The sequence below is a fragment of the Pteronotus mesoamericanus genome, unplaced genomic scaffold, assembly GCF_021234165.1.
Source record: "Pteronotus mesoamericanus isolate MK-2021 breed Mesoamerican mustached bat unplaced genomic scaffold, CSHL_Meso_final scaffold_651, whole genome shotgun sequence".
Taxonomy (NCBI): Eukaryota; Metazoa; Chordata; class Mammalia; order Chiroptera; family Mormoopidae; genus Pteronotus; species Pteronotus mesoamericanus.
This window is the reverse complement of record NW_026555325.1, coordinates 46,920,811-46,938,600: the sequence shown is the minus strand read 5'-3', so window position 1 is coordinate 46,938,600 and position 17,790 is coordinate 46,920,811. Positions and strand designations below refer to the sequence as shown.

At 39.0% G+C, this 17,790-nt stretch overlaps 1 protein-coding gene and 1 pseudogene across 3 annotated transcripts in view; both read left to right on the top strand.

The window, feature by feature from the left end:
* Positions 1–17,790, top strand: part of HIBCH (3-hydroxyisobutyryl-CoA hydrolase) — a 78,644-nt gene that overhangs the window by 45,635 nt on the left and 15,219 nt on the right. For all 3 annotated transcript variants that reach the window (XM_054562637.1, XM_054562636.1, XM_054562635.1), the window contains 5 exons: positions 2,444–2,522; positions 2,905–3,050; positions 5,172–5,258; positions 9,367–9,425; positions 10,134–10,215. In XM_054562637.1, the coding sequence (XP_054418612.1) occupies positions 2,444–2,522; positions 2,905–3,050; positions 5,172–5,258; positions 9,367–9,425; positions 10,134–10,215 (453 nt within the window). The remainder of the gene's footprint in view (positions 1–2,443; positions 2,523–2,904; positions 3,051–5,171; positions 5,259–9,366; positions 9,426–10,133; positions 10,216–17,790) is intronic.
* On the top strand, positions 12,449–13,603 carry LOC129061758 (cytosolic acyl coenzyme A thioester hydrolase-like; annotated as a pseudogene).

Genomic DNA, 17,790 nt, shown 5'->3' with positions numbered 1-17,790 from the left:
CATGCACCTTATTTGTTTAATAAGCCTTATTTTACCCATTGATTTGAAATATCAACTTAATCATACATATATTAATCAGATATATACATTTGTCTCTAGAATGTTCATTCTAGATCAAGTATCTAGATCAAGATCTAGATCATTTCATTGATCTACTTGATTATTTCTGTGCTAATGTCATGTTGGTTTAATTGCTGAGATTTCATAATGGTTTTAAAATTTTTAATATTTTATAATTAACTTTGACATTATATAATTAACTTTAACTTTAAAAAATAAATAAAATCAGTCTACATTTAAGAAAGAGAGATGGAACTCCTACCTGTTGCGACAACATAGATGGAACTGGAGAATATTAAGCTAAGTGAAATCAGCCAGTTGATGAAAGACAAATACCATATGATCTCACCTATAAGTGGACTCTATTCAACAAAATAAACTAATGAACAAAATAAACCACAGGCAGGGAAACATGGAGCAGACTGAAAAAGTGACCAGAGAGGATGGGAAAGGAGGGCAATGGTGGAAAGAAGGGGAAGGGACTAGACAAAGAACATGTATGAATGACCCATGGACATGGACAACAGAGTGGGAATTGACTGTGGGAGCAGGGGGTGGGGGTGGGATGGGTGGAGGGGGTAAAGCGGTAAAAATTGAGACAACTGTAATAGAATAAACATGATTTATATATAAATAAAAAATAAAAAGAAAAAAATAAGATATGAAATGAGGAAGCCAAAGAACTTACATGCATGACCCATGGACATGAACTATGGGGGTGGGGGTAATGCTGGAGGGAGTGTGTACAGGGTGGAGGGGGACAAAGGGGAGAATGAATGTTACAAATGTAATAGCATAAAAAAAAGCAGGATAAAAAATGTGTTTGCTGCTGATCTCTGTATATTCCTCTATGAAAATACATTCATACTTATATTATTAATGTATTAACATCATTACATGCAGTATTAGCTTATTAACATTCATGTGTGAAGCATAATAAAAAGTCTTTGTTTTTACTGTGGAGCCTGATGACTAGACTGCGAGCGTTCCAGAGATACATTATGAAACTTATGATATTTAATTTTATAGCTTAGTGAACTAATGCACCATTTATGATCGTAAATGGTGGTGAGGAGAGTCTCTCACATACTCTCTGATGCTGATGCAGTGTTCATTCTGGGCAGGAGCTTACGCATTCTCTCTGATTAGAATTAAATCCATGACTGCATAAGCATTCATCACATCGCCCCATTGAATATCTTTCTGAGTTTCTTTTCTTACCTGTGGTTGTAGGCTCTATTTACTTTGGGACATTTATTTTTAATTTTTAAAAACTTTTTATTGTGAAACAATTTCAAACTTTCAGAAAAGATGCAAGAGTAGTGCAAAAAACTCCTGTATATCCTTCATACACATTCCTTGTTCTCATTTTCCCCATTTGTTTTTTCTCTCTTCCTCTTCCCCACATGTATCTGAATAATTTTTTTCTGAACCATTTGAGAGGAAATTGAAGACCTGATGATCCTTTATTTCCTTTTCTACTGAGCTCACTCTTCAGAACTCTTAATGCCTGACATTGTTTCAAATATTTTACATGTTTTAACTAATTTAACTGTGTGACTGGGTAGAAAGGATTAAGAGTGAGAACAACATCTAATAGAAGTTCTGGACAGTGTGAAAAGAACATAAGATATGTATATTATAATGTGAAGACTGACATAAATTTGGGTACTTTGTTATCACTTGTATACCTGTTATTTATTTTATACAGATGTCTGTTGATTTAAATATGATTCAGATATGTTTTTATTCAGAGATGACTGTTAAGTTTGTCCTTTTCAGTGACATTCAACAAGTTAGAGATAGGTTTTCTGCCAGTCATTTTATTTTTCTAAAACTTATGTTTTAGTAACCATTTTTAAAGAGTTATATGGTTGACCCCATTGTATCTGAGAAAAGTGATCTTGCTAATTTTATTCGATGAAATATATGAATAAATGAAATATGTTAATATTCTACTTTAAAGCTACTGAAATTTTCTAGAATAGCTTGGTTATGCTTTTTTGAAGACCGGTACCACTAACAACACCCAGTAGTTCTGAGAAATCAGTATTCTTTGATGCTGCATCTAGTTTGAAATGCAAGGTATCTGGGGAAGAGGACATAAAGCAAAGCACAGAAATGCTGAGTGAAAATGTCTTATCTAAAACAGATCTATTCCAGGTAGCAGGGATGCCCATGTATTTTTTTGCCTAGTAAGATCTTCTGAAATTGTGTGCTGTAGGGTTTCTCTTCAGTCTATCTTCTGAAATTCCTGGGGAATATAAAGATAATTTACTTGGTTCATAATATTGTGAGTGTATGAGTTTCTTTTTATTTTTTACAGTATTTTTAAACTTTTTTTGTTTTTTGTTTTTTGTTTTTTTTTGTCTTATTTCCCTAGGGAGTTGGACTCTCGGTTCATGGACAGTTCCGAGTGGCTACTGAAAAGACTCTTTTTGCAATGCCGGAGACTGCAATAGGTAATTAAAAAAAATTCATAATTACTTTTAAATCATCTTACTTAGATACATCTTACTTCAGATTATATTGTTGTTGAAGAAATTATAAAATCCTGTGTGAGATTCAGGCTAGTGCTAATTATTTTCCTTTTTGTATTCTACTCAGTGCTCCATGAATCATGAGGTTTTTCTTATCTGACTGGTGGAAACAGGCACTATTCTGAGCTTTGTGTGGGTTCCTATTACTCTTCTCTGTAATCCTTTTTTATGGTTCTTGCCCTAGCCTCAGGTAGTTTCCTCCTACACAGGTGTTGTTTGATACCAAGCTGATCTAAAGTAAATAAAGTTATGTTCATCTCCTTCATTTGAGTCATTGCTATCTCTTTTTGTTACTTAATTACAGGACTATTCCCTGATGTCGGTGGAGGTTATTTTTTGCCAAGACTTCAAGGAAAACTTGGTTACTTCCTTGCATTAACAGGATTCAAGCTGAAAGGAAGAGATGTGTACAAAGTAGGAATTGCTACACATTTTGTAGATTCTGAAAAGGTAATTACTTGAATGGTTGCATTTTTGTATTGTTGGAATAACTCATATTATGTGGGAGGCCGTATGAGTGGCTGAGATCATAGGCCTTTGGTAGATGTGGGTCTGAATCCTGGATCTGCTGCTTAAAGCTCTGTGAGCTTAGGGAAAGTTCTTGAACTCTCCAGTGTTCATTTTCTTCATACACAAAATGGAGATGATTTTATCTAGATTCAGAGCTGTTTTGTCTGACACCTTCAGTGAATATTTTTTAATGAATAATTACATTCTGTAAAAAAAATAATACTTTAAGGAAGTCTAATATATAAAATCTAAAGTTATAAAAGATAGGCTTTTATTTTATAAAAACATTTTTGAAAGTCTTTTGGTTATTAGTTTCCGTGGTGCATTTGTAAAATATGGTCTTAAAAACTTTCCTAAAGGATATCTGTTGCAAGGGACTGCTACCTTGTCTTTTTGTTAAAAACAGTGTTCCAGTTTTCTTAGCACAGCGGCAAAGAGTGTGTAGTCAGTCAGCCCGGGGTTAAATACTAGATTACATTTAACTCCTTTAGCCCCGCGTTTTCCCATCTCCCAAAAGGTGGCACCAGTTTTATTGCAGTAGTTGGGGGGAGAAAAAAAAAAAAAAAAAGAAAAAAAAAAAAAAGGGGGGGGGGGGGGAAAAAAAAAAAAAAAAAAAATAAAAAAAAAAAAAAAAAAAAAAGAAAACTACTTGTGTTAAATGTAACAGAAAACCCAGTTCAAGGTGATTTTGTCTCAGAATTCCCAGCAAGATATTTGGGATTTATTCTGCTTCAACTGGCTTAGCTCTCTCTGATTGGACTAGTTTATATCACCCTTGGACCACATGGGTGGGCGGAATACCCGACTAGCTTATCCTAGTAATGTGCTCCATTCCTGGAACTGGGGGGTGAATTGAGCTTCTCAGGAAACATAGAGATTTCCAAATGAAGATGTGCTCTTGAGTGAGGGGTGTTTTGGGGTAGCAGAAGGTATGCTATAAATGAATGAAGTAGACAAAGTTGGAGGTTGTCCCCTATACACGGCTATGAGGGCCCTCTATCACATGTGCTTGAAGTTTCAGATGTTTCTCCATGTTATGGCATCCTCAGTCACATTGAAAAGGTGACTGTCTCATCCTTTTGGGCTGTAACAGGAAACAAACATGGACACTCCATTACCTACTCTGAGGAGGCACTCTTGATTATAGCAGAATTTAGTTAAGGACGGCAGAAAAAGCTGAGTCACAGCCTTCTCCTTCATTGCTGGCTTGCGCAGTCATAATGTCTGCGGCACGAAGATTGCCACTCGCAGGGCCTGTAGGGATAACGGGAATGAGAGACGCACAATAATGCGCACTGGGAATGGGGCCAGGTAGAGGTGGGTACAAAATGTAAATAACCATCTGTCTCATATGACAGAGTAAGATACAACAAGTGTAAAGACAATACAAAGCAAGCACTCACTGATTACTGAAGGGCGGAAGGGCTTACTTACAAGGAAGGACTAGAAGTCTTCTCATCGAGTGGCAGTTCAGCTGAGTTTTAAGATGTGTACGGTCAGGAAAAGGCATCCTGGATAGAGGAAACATTTAATGAGCAAGCATACAGGGGCAGGAAAACATTAGCTATGTTTTGGAAACAGTAAAAAGCTTAATTTGGCTGAGCATAGGATAAGTGTGTGAGGGGTATAAATGGAGATTTAAGTGTGGCTATATTATAGAGCTGTATGATTATAGTAGTCATTAGTCACATGTGGTAATTTAAGTTAAAATTAATTAAAGTTTATAGTTCAGATCTTTGGTTGCAATACCACGTTTCAAGTGCTCAATAACCAGGAGGAAACGAAGATGAATATCTCTACTGCTCCCCTTTAATTTCCCCACCTTTATTCATTCCTTGCAAGGCAACATCTGCTGTGTGGGACCGTGTATGCACAACTTCATTGAAAATGTCCTTCAGTGACTCAGCTGAAGAGAGAGAGCATCATAATTTTAAGACAGGGATTTAAAAAAAAAAGAATATTAAAAAAAAAAATAAAAGATTCCTAAAAAATTGTTTTTGTGTTAACAATGGTGTTTCAAATCTGTCCCCCACCCTTTTTTTTTTTTTTTTTTACCTTTAGTTGGGCATGTTAGAAGAAGATTTGTTAGCCCTGAAATCTCCTTCAAAAGAAAATATTGCAGATGTCTTAGAAACTTACCATATGAAGGTAATACAGTATTCTAACCTCAGATTTTAATTTATGGGGAAGGGTAAGTGATTGAAAAATAGCAATTGATGAACATTATAGTTTGTGGTATATATAAATATACTGGGATTTATTTACTTCAAAGCTCGATGGGAGGGTCTTGCTTCAGAATTGTTGTAATAGCCGTCTAAGAATATACTACTGTGCAACTGCAACGCTTGTCTTCTCATTGCTTTTGAATTTTGGTGCATAGCCTCATGATGGGCCCTTGCAGGGGCTTTTTGCAACACATTGTGACATTTCTGTAATGGAGGTTCAGTGTTGACATTGGGAAGATGCTAAAGCAAAACTCTGGTATATAACTAAATATAATATGGTCTATTGCAGTGTTTAATTTTAATTCCTTACTTATGTTATCTAACTTAAGTTTACTTTTAAGAGCCAAGAGTCCATTAAAATGCTACATGACTTCTAGTTAAACATGAAGGATTGAATAATGCTGTCTCCTAAAACCCCACTGAAATTGTAATAAGAAATAAAATGGGCACGAATCCACAAAGATAAATAGAATAGAAGAGGAAACAATGGCAGGCATGGGCTGCCACTATTTTGGAACCCTGGAAGGATGAGGGCAGCTACGCTAGAGAGAGAACACTAAAATCTTATCCTTTAGTGGGGGAACCAATAAGAAGTGAGTCAGTTGTTGCTCTGGACCCTTTGTAAGATACTGGGTCAGTCTGAAGGCAGGGCTGTGGAATAGGGCATAAAAATAGGAAGATCGCTGCAAATTTTTCTAAGGAGCAGCTACCCTCTCATAGCCTGGCAGGAGAGTAGAGACTCCTTAAAGAGGCCTATCTGGGACAGGGGTAGGTGAGGTGCTCTACTGAAAAGAGGCAGAACATACTAAATGGGAAGACCTCTAGCCTCTTTCCCTGATGGCTTCCAGAACCATTACATACCATCTATCGTAGTCGATTTGGACAGTTATGACAAAAATACCATAGACTAGCTGGCTTAAACATCAGAGACTTATTTCTCACAGTTCTGGAGGCTGGGAAGTTCAAGGTCAGTATGCCAAACAATTAGGTTCCTGGTGAGGATCCTTTTTCTGGTTTGTAAGTGGAAGCCACTTTGCTATATCTCACACAGCAGAGAGAGAAAAGGTGACCTTTTTCAGATCTCTTCTTAGAAAGGCACCAGTCCCTTCATGACAGCTCTATCCTCTTGACCTGATAGCCTCCCTAAGTCCCTGCTTCCAAATACCCTCACACTGGAGATTAGGGTATCAGCATGAGTTTTGCGGGGGAATCACAAACAGTCCATAGCATCACCCTATTCTCCAGCAGTACATAAGAAGGAAAAGGAAAAAACCTATAGATACTGACATTTAGGGAGTCTTCTAATGACACATCCCGGTCCTTGCCTGATAGTCTTTAATACATAAGACAATTGACAGTCCTATAACTGCAGGTGATACACACAGAGCTTCCTAACTTTAGTGCTTTACACAGAAAAACAAGGATTGCCAGGCATAAAAAACCCGAGACTGGCCGAAGTGAACAAAAAAGGGACTTGAAGGAAGCAGACAATGCAGAGAGAACAGGGAAACTTTAAAAAGAAACAAACCTATAATTGTCATCAGATAAGAGGGAAATATTTCATACATGAAGTAAGAACAGATATTATGCAGAGAATTAATCAAAGGACAAAAAGAAATTTAAAACAGGATAGCAAGGGAGGAAATAATCTTCAACAGATTAGATTAAAATTGATGGTTGAGGGAAACTCTGGGGGCAAAAAAATAAATAAGATAGAAATTGAAGAGAAAGGAAAATTAGAGGTATTTTTCCAGGAGGTCTACTACATACTTATTAGGAATTCATAACAGAGAAGATAGAGGGGTGGAAATATTTAGAGAAATAGTACCCCAAAATTACCCAGAAGCGAAGCACGTGTGAGAACTGATTGACAGGGCCCTTGAATACTCAGTGCAATTAATGTGAATACAGCATGTGAGCATTTCTTCAGACTTTTGTCAAGCACTTGACAGCTTCTCTTGTTGGCACGCTGCATAAATACGGGCTGGGTCCTAGTGTGTGGTTACCAAACCCCCAATGGAGCCTTACCAAAGAGATCTGTTAAATCCATAGGTACTAGTCTGTAAGAAGTCATGTTAGCGTTGTCTTACTCAGTGTTTTTTTCAGTGATTTGGATGAGAATGTTGACAGTGTTTTGGATAAAACTGATTTCAAACCAAAAATAAAAGTTAAGTTAGGTAAAAGGCTATGGATTAAAAACAACCCTTTGGGTTTAGAGTGATTTAATAGCAATAAATGTGAAAACACTCCCTGTGTTTTTCTTTACGTTCACATTACTCCCACAGTCACTTCTGACACCAGATGTGTAAGTTTCCCACCCATCAAGCAATTCTCTGTGACACCATCTGGTTGTCCTTTAATTCATTTCAATGCTAATACCATCTACCTGGAGTTAGTGTCAGATCTCACAACTTAAGGACCCAGTCCCACAAGACTGACCCCACTTGAGATGTCAGGCCCATGTCCCATGATGTCACCTGTACTTCTGACCGACAATAATTTGGGGTTCTCATGACCCCCTCCTTGGTTATGGTAATTTGCAAGAATGGCTCACAAGAATAAGGAAACACTTCACACTTATCAGTTTATTATAAATGATATAGAAACAGGCATGGATTGACAGCCAGATGAAGTGCAAGGTCTAGAACGGTCTCAAGCGCAGGAGCTTCTTTCTGTCCCTGTGTAGTTGAGGTGCAGCCTCTCCCTGAATGTGGTTGTGTTCACCAGCCCTGAAAACTCTTCAAACTCATCCTTTTTGAGTTGTTATGGAAGCGTCATTGCATGGGCATGACTGATTAAATCACAGGCTGTTGGTGATTGAGCTCGATCTCCAGCTCCTTTCCCTGGTGGAGGTGACAGGAGGGAGGTGGAGAGGTGGGGGGTGGTGGGCGATGGGACTGAAACTTCCAACGTTCTAATCCAAGTTTCGTTCCCCTGGCAACCAGCCCCCATCCTTTGCCCCTTTCCAAACTCACCTCATTAACCAACAGTGGTGTGGTTGGAAGGGACTTGTTAAGAACAAGATACCCATTTCACCTTTATTTCAGGAATTGAAGACAGAAGACCAAATATTAAAACAAAAGATGCACTGCTTAAGATATTCCAAGGGTTTTGGGAATAGTGAGTCATGAATGAAAGACAAAATAGATATTTACTTTAAATCACAGTATCACAATAAAGATAAGTGAAAATTTTGGATTTTAGTTCAAAATACCAAATTTTTAAGCATGGGATGAGAGAAATGTAGCCTATAATAGCACCGGTTTAAAAAGTTTTAATGTTTGGTGTGAATCAGCAGCCAAACAGGACTGCCCCAAAACAAACCCAGAGTTCTATTAGTTAAAGCTTTGTACCCAAAACAAACAAAGATATGTGGAGTCCTGCTGTACTTTGTTGTAATTCAGCCACACCTGCAGCTAAGCTGTCCACACTTTAACAATGACCTTGATAAACTGGAATTCGTGGATGCGTAGCAGGATCTGGATTGCGAGGGGGTACAAAACTGCACTATGTGAGAAGATTAAGGTGCAGACGGATTAACTAGAACTAGAAATATGGGAGGGCTTATTTTTGGTTCAGAATTTTTTAAAAATTCTAATTATAGTTGTTCAAGCACTTCTGAGTTTCTTACTGAGGTACTGGTCTGCCACTCTGGCGGTGAGAGCCACCAGGGGAATCAGGGATGCGGGAGGAATTTTTATATCACGTGGAAATTTGGGCAGGGTGACTTCTTAGGCTTACGTTGAAAACGGGCTTCTACAGTTCTCAAATTTATTGACACACTTTAGTGATAATATATCGTATATAATGCCATGAAAATAAAAATACAAGAACATTTTTGGCCTTTGACAGTTTCAAGTGCTAGTCTGAAATAACGCCTGAATTTTGAAGATACAGTAGTAGTTATTTATGAGACTGTTGCATGTAATTTGAAAGTGATAATCTGTCATAATTGTATCATTAAATAGGAAATTATTAAGGATTTAAAAAATATTATTTCAAATTAATTTACAGATTTTTCTTTCCAACAGTCCAAGATTGATCAAGGCAAGCCTTTCATACTTGAGGAACATATGGACAAAATAAACAGGTACTTAAAGAGATCTCAATTATGTCTGTTACTTTGGAAATTGTATATTAAGTGGAATTTGCTAACATTGTAATTACATTGTGTTTGATAATGTACCTAATTCTGAAATCAGATAGCATAGTGCTTTTATTTTTACTTACTTTTGAAAAGAGCTTCTTGTCCACTTGCAGGGGAAATAAATCCATTATATTTAAGTAATCTTTCATGCTGGCTCATTTTATTGAAAAACATCTTTTTTTTTTTTTTTTTTTTAAGTGGGGAAGAGAGGCTAAAAAATAATTGAATTAACTTACCTTTTATCTTTGTAAAGTCACCTTCTCTGAAGGTCCTGTTAAACCCATCAGCAAATGGTTTTGTGCAGTGATTTGAGAGATTGACAGACTGGCATAAGGAACACAGAGGAGAAAAACTTAGAAAATAAGACAACTATCTCCACATTTTAGAAGCCTCAGGTTTTCACAGTTAATATATCATTTATTTATAAATAGATGGAAGACAGCAAAAGAGAAAGTTTAGGCTTTATTTTACATTAGCAAAGGTAGACCAAAAACACTTACCCAGAGAAGCAATATTTTATTTCCTGTAAAATAGGTTGGAAAATTTTTCATTTTAGAAATGGAGTTTGGGGGAAGCCTATGTTTAGATTCATTGTTATCTCAGAAAGTAGAAATACTACATTGGTGAAATCTCATTTTTCCTTTCTTATAGTTGGTTCTCTGCCAATAATGTGGAACAGATTATTGAAAATTTACAGCAGGATGGTTCACCTTTTGCTCTAGAGCAGTTGAAGGTAATATATGTATCATTTCTGTCCTGAGCACTGAGAATTCTTGTGACTGGGAAGCCTCACTGAAGGGTGTCAGAGCTCTGTAGTGTCACACACCACACTGGTTTTTGGGTTTGTTTTTTTTCCCCCCTGAAATCAGTTGAGACTCAGAAAGCCTTTCCACAAAACCTTACCAAAACCCAACTGTCTTGTCTCCGTGCTGGATGCTGAAGGCGATGCTCAGCTGTTTTTAGGTCCTTTAGCTGTAGCAGAGCGCTTCAGTAAGCATGCTTCATCTCCAGCAGTCTGCCTTGTCCTGTGGGAGAAGCATTTAGGGACATTTTTATTAGAAGGGTTGGGTGACTGTAGAATAGTCACCTTGTAATAGATTGTGGTTGTCATAATCTAAGGTCTATTTAATATGCAGGAGCTCAATATATGGTCTTTTTAAAAAGTAGGTTTAAGAATAATAACAAAAAAAGAGTGATCTTTTTTAAACTAACAGGAGATTCCACCTATAGCCATAGCTGAGTCTTAAGCAGTGTTTCCCGGTGTTAGGTACACTCCTATCTTTCCACAGCGTGATTCAGCTGGTAACAGCAGAAGAAAAGCTGTTTTTGTATAAATGACTGCACATTGGGTACTGACATTCTTAGAGCTATCATATGATTGTGAAACCTAGTTTTTCAGACTTCGAGACAAAGGAAAGAAAAAAGCATGCATCCTTACACTTACTAGAAATGGTGTTTTAGTTTGTCTTTATCTGATAGTATTTTTCTTTATATTGGTATGGTTATAGTCTTTCAGTTGTCAGGAAATCTGGCAAGAAAATTTAGGTAAGGTCTTTTCTGTGAAGATGAAAACCATTGTTACTATATTCTTAAGAAGAAATCCCAAGTTAATTTGTCTCTTAGGATCTTACTCAGTATTAGAACTCTACTAACTTTCAAGGATAGGCATAAATTAGAATAGGTAGAACTCACAAAATTAATGTTATTATTAACAACTTTTAGGAATGTTTACATAAATGTAGAGTATCATTTTATATTTCAAGGATTCTCACTTTAAATTGCTTATTTCCAGAGCAATATGAAAACTAGTATTCCCGTTATTTCTTTTTTAGTAATATGGCCCAGTTAAGTATGCACTTAGTAATTCCACTGGAAAATAGTCATACAGCACTTAATAGGCTATATGGTGTCACTTTAACGCAGTACAGATATGCAACTAACCATGTTATTTTAAAAACACTGAGATGGGGCTCAAGACAGTCTTCCAGCTCTTCTTCCAGTCCGCTGGCAATATAATTATTCTGCACTCAGAAAAGGATACTTGGCAAGCCACCCATCACTGCTTGCATCCCCATAAGCACTGTCATTGAAAGGACAATTTTCATTTTCATTGGGTTTATCTTTAGCTCTGGTGAGTGAGCATGGCTCCAAAATACTAGTATCTGCTGCAAGTAACGTGACGTGGGAATCAAAAAGTTCCCATTGAAGCTTCCTTGACAGGACATAGATACAGAGTTACTTTAATTCTATCAACCAGAAACACACCAAAAAATGATCCTGAAGGAGAATATAGTTGTTAGTGCTTAGGTAAAATGTTTGTACATGAAATAAATGTTTGAAAAAATGTTAAGAAGATTCCAATATTTTTTGCAGTAAGCCCCTAGTATTGCTTCTAACCCCTGCGGGGGCTCCTCGGGGATACCTGACTTCTTTCCGCAGGTCCCACGAATTTAGTCTAATTCCTGTTTTGAGTTGCAGCCATGTGCTCTATGCCGTAGGGGTTCCTTTCTCTCCTGGATTGTCTGGGAGGAAAGACAGTTTTTTTCCAACGTACGTACTAATCATTAAATAAAAACATACGATTCGTTTTTATCCTTTATTTAGGTCTTAAAGTTTTTATTGCTGATCATTATAGGATAACAAGGGGTTAAAATATATATGAATATAAATTATTTATAATTGATGGAATTTTCATAGTAGTTTATTTTATGGCTCCTCACATCCTTTAGTAGATTTCCTTCCAGATTGTGATATAGTCATACAGCGGAATACTACTCACCTATAGGAAGGAATGAGCTATTGATACAGAAAACAACACAGATAAATCTCAGAAGCATTATGAATTTTAGAAGCAAGTGAAAGAAGGCAGACACAGACTACCTACTGTATGCTTTTGTTTTTATAAAATTCTAGAAAAGGCAAAACTATAAGGGTGGAAAACTATAGGGATCAGTTGCCCAGGGGTAGAGTTGAGGAAAGGCGAACTCTTGTTCTGTTGTTGATTGTGAGGGTAGTCGCACAACTGTAAACAGTTGTGAGAACTTGTAGAACTAGGCCAGACAGCTGTCCTCTCCTTCAGCCACCAGCCGCCTATATCCCATCTGCCATGCAGATCTGTTGGATGATGTGGCCAGATGATGCCAACGTGGCTGGCAGTGTGCATAGAGGAACCATCCTGAAGTCGATTGAGGAGGTGGGGGTTGTCAGCAGCACATGGCATTGTAACAGCCGGACTGGGAGTGCTGTGCGGCCGCCCTGGCCCAGGTCGAGTACACCGACTTCCTATTGCCTGTGTTTGTTGTCAGTGAGGTGGCTGCACGTCAGCGAGGAGATCACCTATACCTCCCAGCACTGAGTGGAACTCCAGGTCAATGTGATGTCTGAAAACATCCTCACAGGCACCAAAAAGCTGACCAATAAGACCCTGTGGTATGTGCCCTTGTCACTGAAGAACGTGGACAAGGTCCCGGAGGTACCTCTGGTTTTGTATGCCTAACAGGAGCAGTAGGAGTAGGGCTGCAGGCGGTAAGGGGCCCAGCAACTGGAGTGCATGGCATCCAAGTGGAGGAATGGGGACATTGTCCCGCCTGTCCTGAACCCGGAGCCTAACAGCCAGTCCAGCTTGATCCATCTGGTGGGGCCTTCAGACTGCACGCTGCACGGCTTTGTGCACGGAAGTGTTACCATGAAGCTCATGGATGAGGTGGCTGGGATCGTGGCTGCACGTCACTGCAAGGCCAATGTAGTGACAGCCCCCGTGGATGCCATTAACTTTCACAAGATCAGAAAAGGGTGTGTCATCACAATTTCTGGGAACATGGCTTTCATAAGCAACACGTCCCTGGAGATCGAGGTCCTGGTGGATGCCAACCCCACGGTGGACATCTCACAGAAGCGCTAGCAAGCTGCCAGTGCCTTCTTCACCTTGGTGTCCCTTGGGAGCAAGGAGCAAGGGGGACAAGTCGCCGTGCGTGCCCCAGCTCGTGCCTGATACCAAGGATGGGAAGAGGTGCTTTGAGTATGGCAAAGGGTGGTACCTGCAGATGAAGGCGAAAGGACAGGGCCACGCGGAGCCTCAGCCCTACGTGCCTTCTCCTGCTACCCGGCCGCTGCAGCCCTAGCACCTAATCACTTAGGAGTTACCCAGCTTGGCCCAAAACCCAGTCCATGCTGAGAGCTGGTGTTAGGTTCAGTACTTGCCTCACAGTGTTAGCCTGTGCTCCTGAAAACGCATACCCCTCAGCTTTATATACGTCGTTCCAGTGTAAGCGCTAGACAGTATTGTCCCCGACAACTGGAGGCAGTCCTTGGAGCCCTGGGGAGTAGTCTGAGTGCACCGTATGGTCTGTAAAGACTCCAGCAGCACTAATGCAGCTGGTTTTTGGTTGGGGGAAAAAACTTGTAGAGATAATGCACTTAAGAGAGTGAATTTTATCATAGGTAAATTACACCCCAGTAAAGCTAATTATTAAAAAAATAAAATGCTTGTTCCTGTCCTATTATGTGTTCTTTTATATATCACCTCTCTTTTTGCTTTATTGAGCGCTATCTCTGGCAGACCATAAGCTCTTGAGAAGCTCGCTTACTCCTGTATTTCCAGACACCTGTTGCAGAGCATTTCACACGATAGGTATGATGAGTGGATAAGGTACTATGCTTCCACGGAGGTACAGAATTAAAATCCAGCACCTGTTCTCAGGCATTTCACAGGCAGGTCACATTCTAGTGGAATAAACACATAAATAGTTATAAAACAGTATGGTAAATTATGCTAAAGTAGAAGATTTTAGAAGTTATTGTAGGTTTCCAGAAAGAGATTGGAGTGAGCCTGAAAGGCTTCACAGAGGTGCTATCTGAACAGAGGATAAGAGATGGGCATGAGTTGTCCAGGGGCATAGGGTAGTCGAGACAGGGCAGAACACATACTCAAAGGACAGAAGTTTGGAGAATGCAGAGCTGGGAACAAGAAGTAAAGTTTCAGAAACACGGCCCAAAAGCAGACTGGAACCAGACTGTGAAGGGTCTTAATGTTATGCTAAAGAGCTTGAAATTAGTGAGTTTTTTCTGAGTGTATTTTAAGAATTCATTTTTGAAGTACAAAAAATAAATCATGAAAGTGTAGCTGAAAAATTTTCACTACAGCCCTGACGGGTGAGGCTCGGTGGGTTGGGCATCATCCCACAGACCGAAAGGTCGCCTCTTTAATTCCGGTCAGGGCACACGCCTGGGTTGCGGGCCAGGTCTCCGGGTGGGGGCATGCGAGAGGCAAACAGTTGTTTCTCTCCCTCTGTTTGTTCCTCCCTTCCCCTCTCTCTAAAAATAAATAAATAAAGTCTTTAAAAAAATATTACAACATAAACATCACCCACGCCCAGAACCAATTATCACGCACTCCAGATGTCCCGCTTGTGTTTCTTCCCAGTGACTGCCTGTCCGCTAGGCTAACCGTTACGCTGACTTGTATGTAACAGCGTAGATTTTGTTTCCAGGTTTCATATAAATGAAGTCTATAGTTCTGTGTCTGTCTGCTTTTGCTCAGCACTGTATTTGTGAGGTTCATCCATGATGTATATAGCAGTAGTTTATTCATTCTCATTACTATAAGATGTTCCATTGTGTAATGTATTACATTGTATTTATTCATTTCCACTGTTGATAGAGTTTGGGATTATATTCACGTTTTTACTGTTAGATAGTGTTGCTATAAACATTTTTTTCTACATCGTTTGGTAGCACAGATACACATTTCTGTACATACCCAAGACTAGTACTGCAGAGTCATCATGTATGGGGTTAAAAAGGTAAACCGAAGCATATTAAAAATTTTAATAGTTTATTTATGCAAAAATTGACTGGAATCAGGCAGGACCAAACCAGAAATGGTTAGGAAAGCGCCACCGATAGAAGCTGGAGAAAGACTTTTATAGAGAAGTAGAAACAAAGCAAAGAAATTATTTGATTAGTTACAGCTTAAGTGGTTGGATTATTTGGGCAAGCCTAATTGGCTCTTCATGGTTGATCGTCCTTAGGTTTCAGTTTCTTAACCTTGAGAAATTGTATGCTTAGGTTTTGGTTTGCTTGTAGGCTACTAAAGCATGAAAGTCACCTCAGTCTAATGGCTTCCTTTTTAAATTAGTTTAACAATGTGTATATTCATCTTAGTAGTTACTGTCAAATAGCTTTCCAATATGGTTGTATTAGCTTACATTCTCTTTTTTTAATCATTTTTTATTTTTCAGTTACAGTTGGCATATATTAGTTTTGGGTGTACACCCCAGTGATTAGATATAACATGCTAGGTGATTATCCCAATAAATCTCTTACCCATCTGACACCATATGTAGTAATGAAATATTATTGACTATATTCTCTGTGCTATACTTTACATACCCATGACTATTCTGTTACTACCAATTTGTATTTGTATCAATACTTTTTAATCCCTTCACCTTTTTCACCCAACCCCCCTCCCATTTGACAATCATAAAAATATTCTCTGTATGAGTCTGTTTCTGCCTATTTGTGCACTTATTTTGTTTTTTAGATTCTTTTTAAAAAAGATTTTATTTATTTATTTTTAGAGAGATGGGAAGGGAGGGAAAAAGAGGGAGAGAAACATCTGTGTGTGAGAGAAACATTGATCGGTTGCCTCTTGCACACTCCCAGCTGGGGACCTGACCCACAACCCAGGCATGTGCCCTGACTGATAATCAAACCAGCAAACTTTCTGTTTACAGGCCAGTGTCCAATCCACTGAGCCACACCAGCCAGGGTAATTATTGATATGTATCTATTGCCATTTTATTGTTCATATTTTTTAATCTTTTCTTCTACTTAAAGAAGACCCTTTAACATTTCAAGTGATACTTTGTTGGGTAGTGGTGATGAACTCCTTTAGGTTTTTCTTGTCTGGGAAGCTCATTATCTGTCCTTCGATTCTATGTGATAGCTTTGCTGGGTAGAGTAATGTTGGTTATAGGTCCTTGCTTTTTATGACTGAATATTTCTTGCCAATCCCTTGTGGCCTGCAAAGTTTCTGTTCAGATATCAGCTGAGAGTTTTATGGGAGCACCCTTGGATATAACTAACTGCTTTTCTCTTGCTTCTTTTAAGATTCTCTGTTTGTCTTTAACTTTTTGCATTTTAAGTATGCTATGTCCTGGTGGTGCCTCTTTGGGTTCATCTTGCTTAGGATTCTCCGCTTCCTGGACATGTATGTCTGTTTCCTTCACCAGGTTAAAGAAGTTTTCTGCCATTTTTTCAAATGAGTTTTCAATTTCTTGCTCTCTCTCTTCTCCTTCTGTCACCCCCTGATGTGAATGTACACATGAAATTGTCCTAGAGGCTCTGTACACTATATATTTTTGGACTCTTTTTTTCTTTTTGCTATTCTGACTAGATGTTTTTTGCATCTATTCCATATCGCTGATTTGATTCTCAGCTTCACCTACTGTTGATTCCCTGTAAATTATTCTTCATTTCAGTTATTGTAGTCTTCATTTATAACTGGCTCTTTTTATGGTTTCCATGTCCTTTTTTATGCTGTTGGAAGTTCTGTCTAAGTTCATCTACCCTTCCCCTAAGTTCATTGAGCATCCTTATGACCAGTGTTTTGAACTCTGCATCTAGTAGATTTCTTGTCTCCATTTTGTTTTGTTCTTTTTCTGGAGATTTGTTTTGTTCTTTCATTGGGACCATGTTTCTTTGTCTCCTCATTTTGGTAGCCTCCCTGTGTTTGTTTCTATGTATTAGGTAGAGCTGCTACTCCTCCCAGGCTTGGTACAATGGCCTAATGTAATAGGTATCCTATAGGGTCCAGTGGCACAGCCTCCCTTATCAGCCAAGCTGGACAATCCACCCACTCTGTGTGGGCTTTGTACACTCTCCTGTTGCAGCTGAGCCTCGACTGCTGTTGGCACATCAAAGGGAGGGACTTACCCCCAGGCTAATTGGCTGCAAGGACTGGCTGTGACCACGAACTTCTATGGAAGATCAGCTGTGCAGGGGCCCACCCCATGGAGCAGGACTTACTTCAGCAGGGTTCTGGTGCCTGCTGAACCTGCCGCTTGAGTGTGTCACTTGCGGAAGTGGTTGGTGCTTTGATGTGGTCTGAAGCTGTCTACTGGGTATGCTGGCTCTGGGGCTAGGATTTAACACGGTGAGAGAATACAAAGCAAAATCAGCAAAGGGAAAACATGTAGGGTGTTTCTAAGCATTTTCTCCCGGTGGAGTCACATAGGACTTGCTTAATTCCTCCAGTGACTAGCTGAGACACACATGTGGAGGCTTTCACTGTGGATTGGTCACA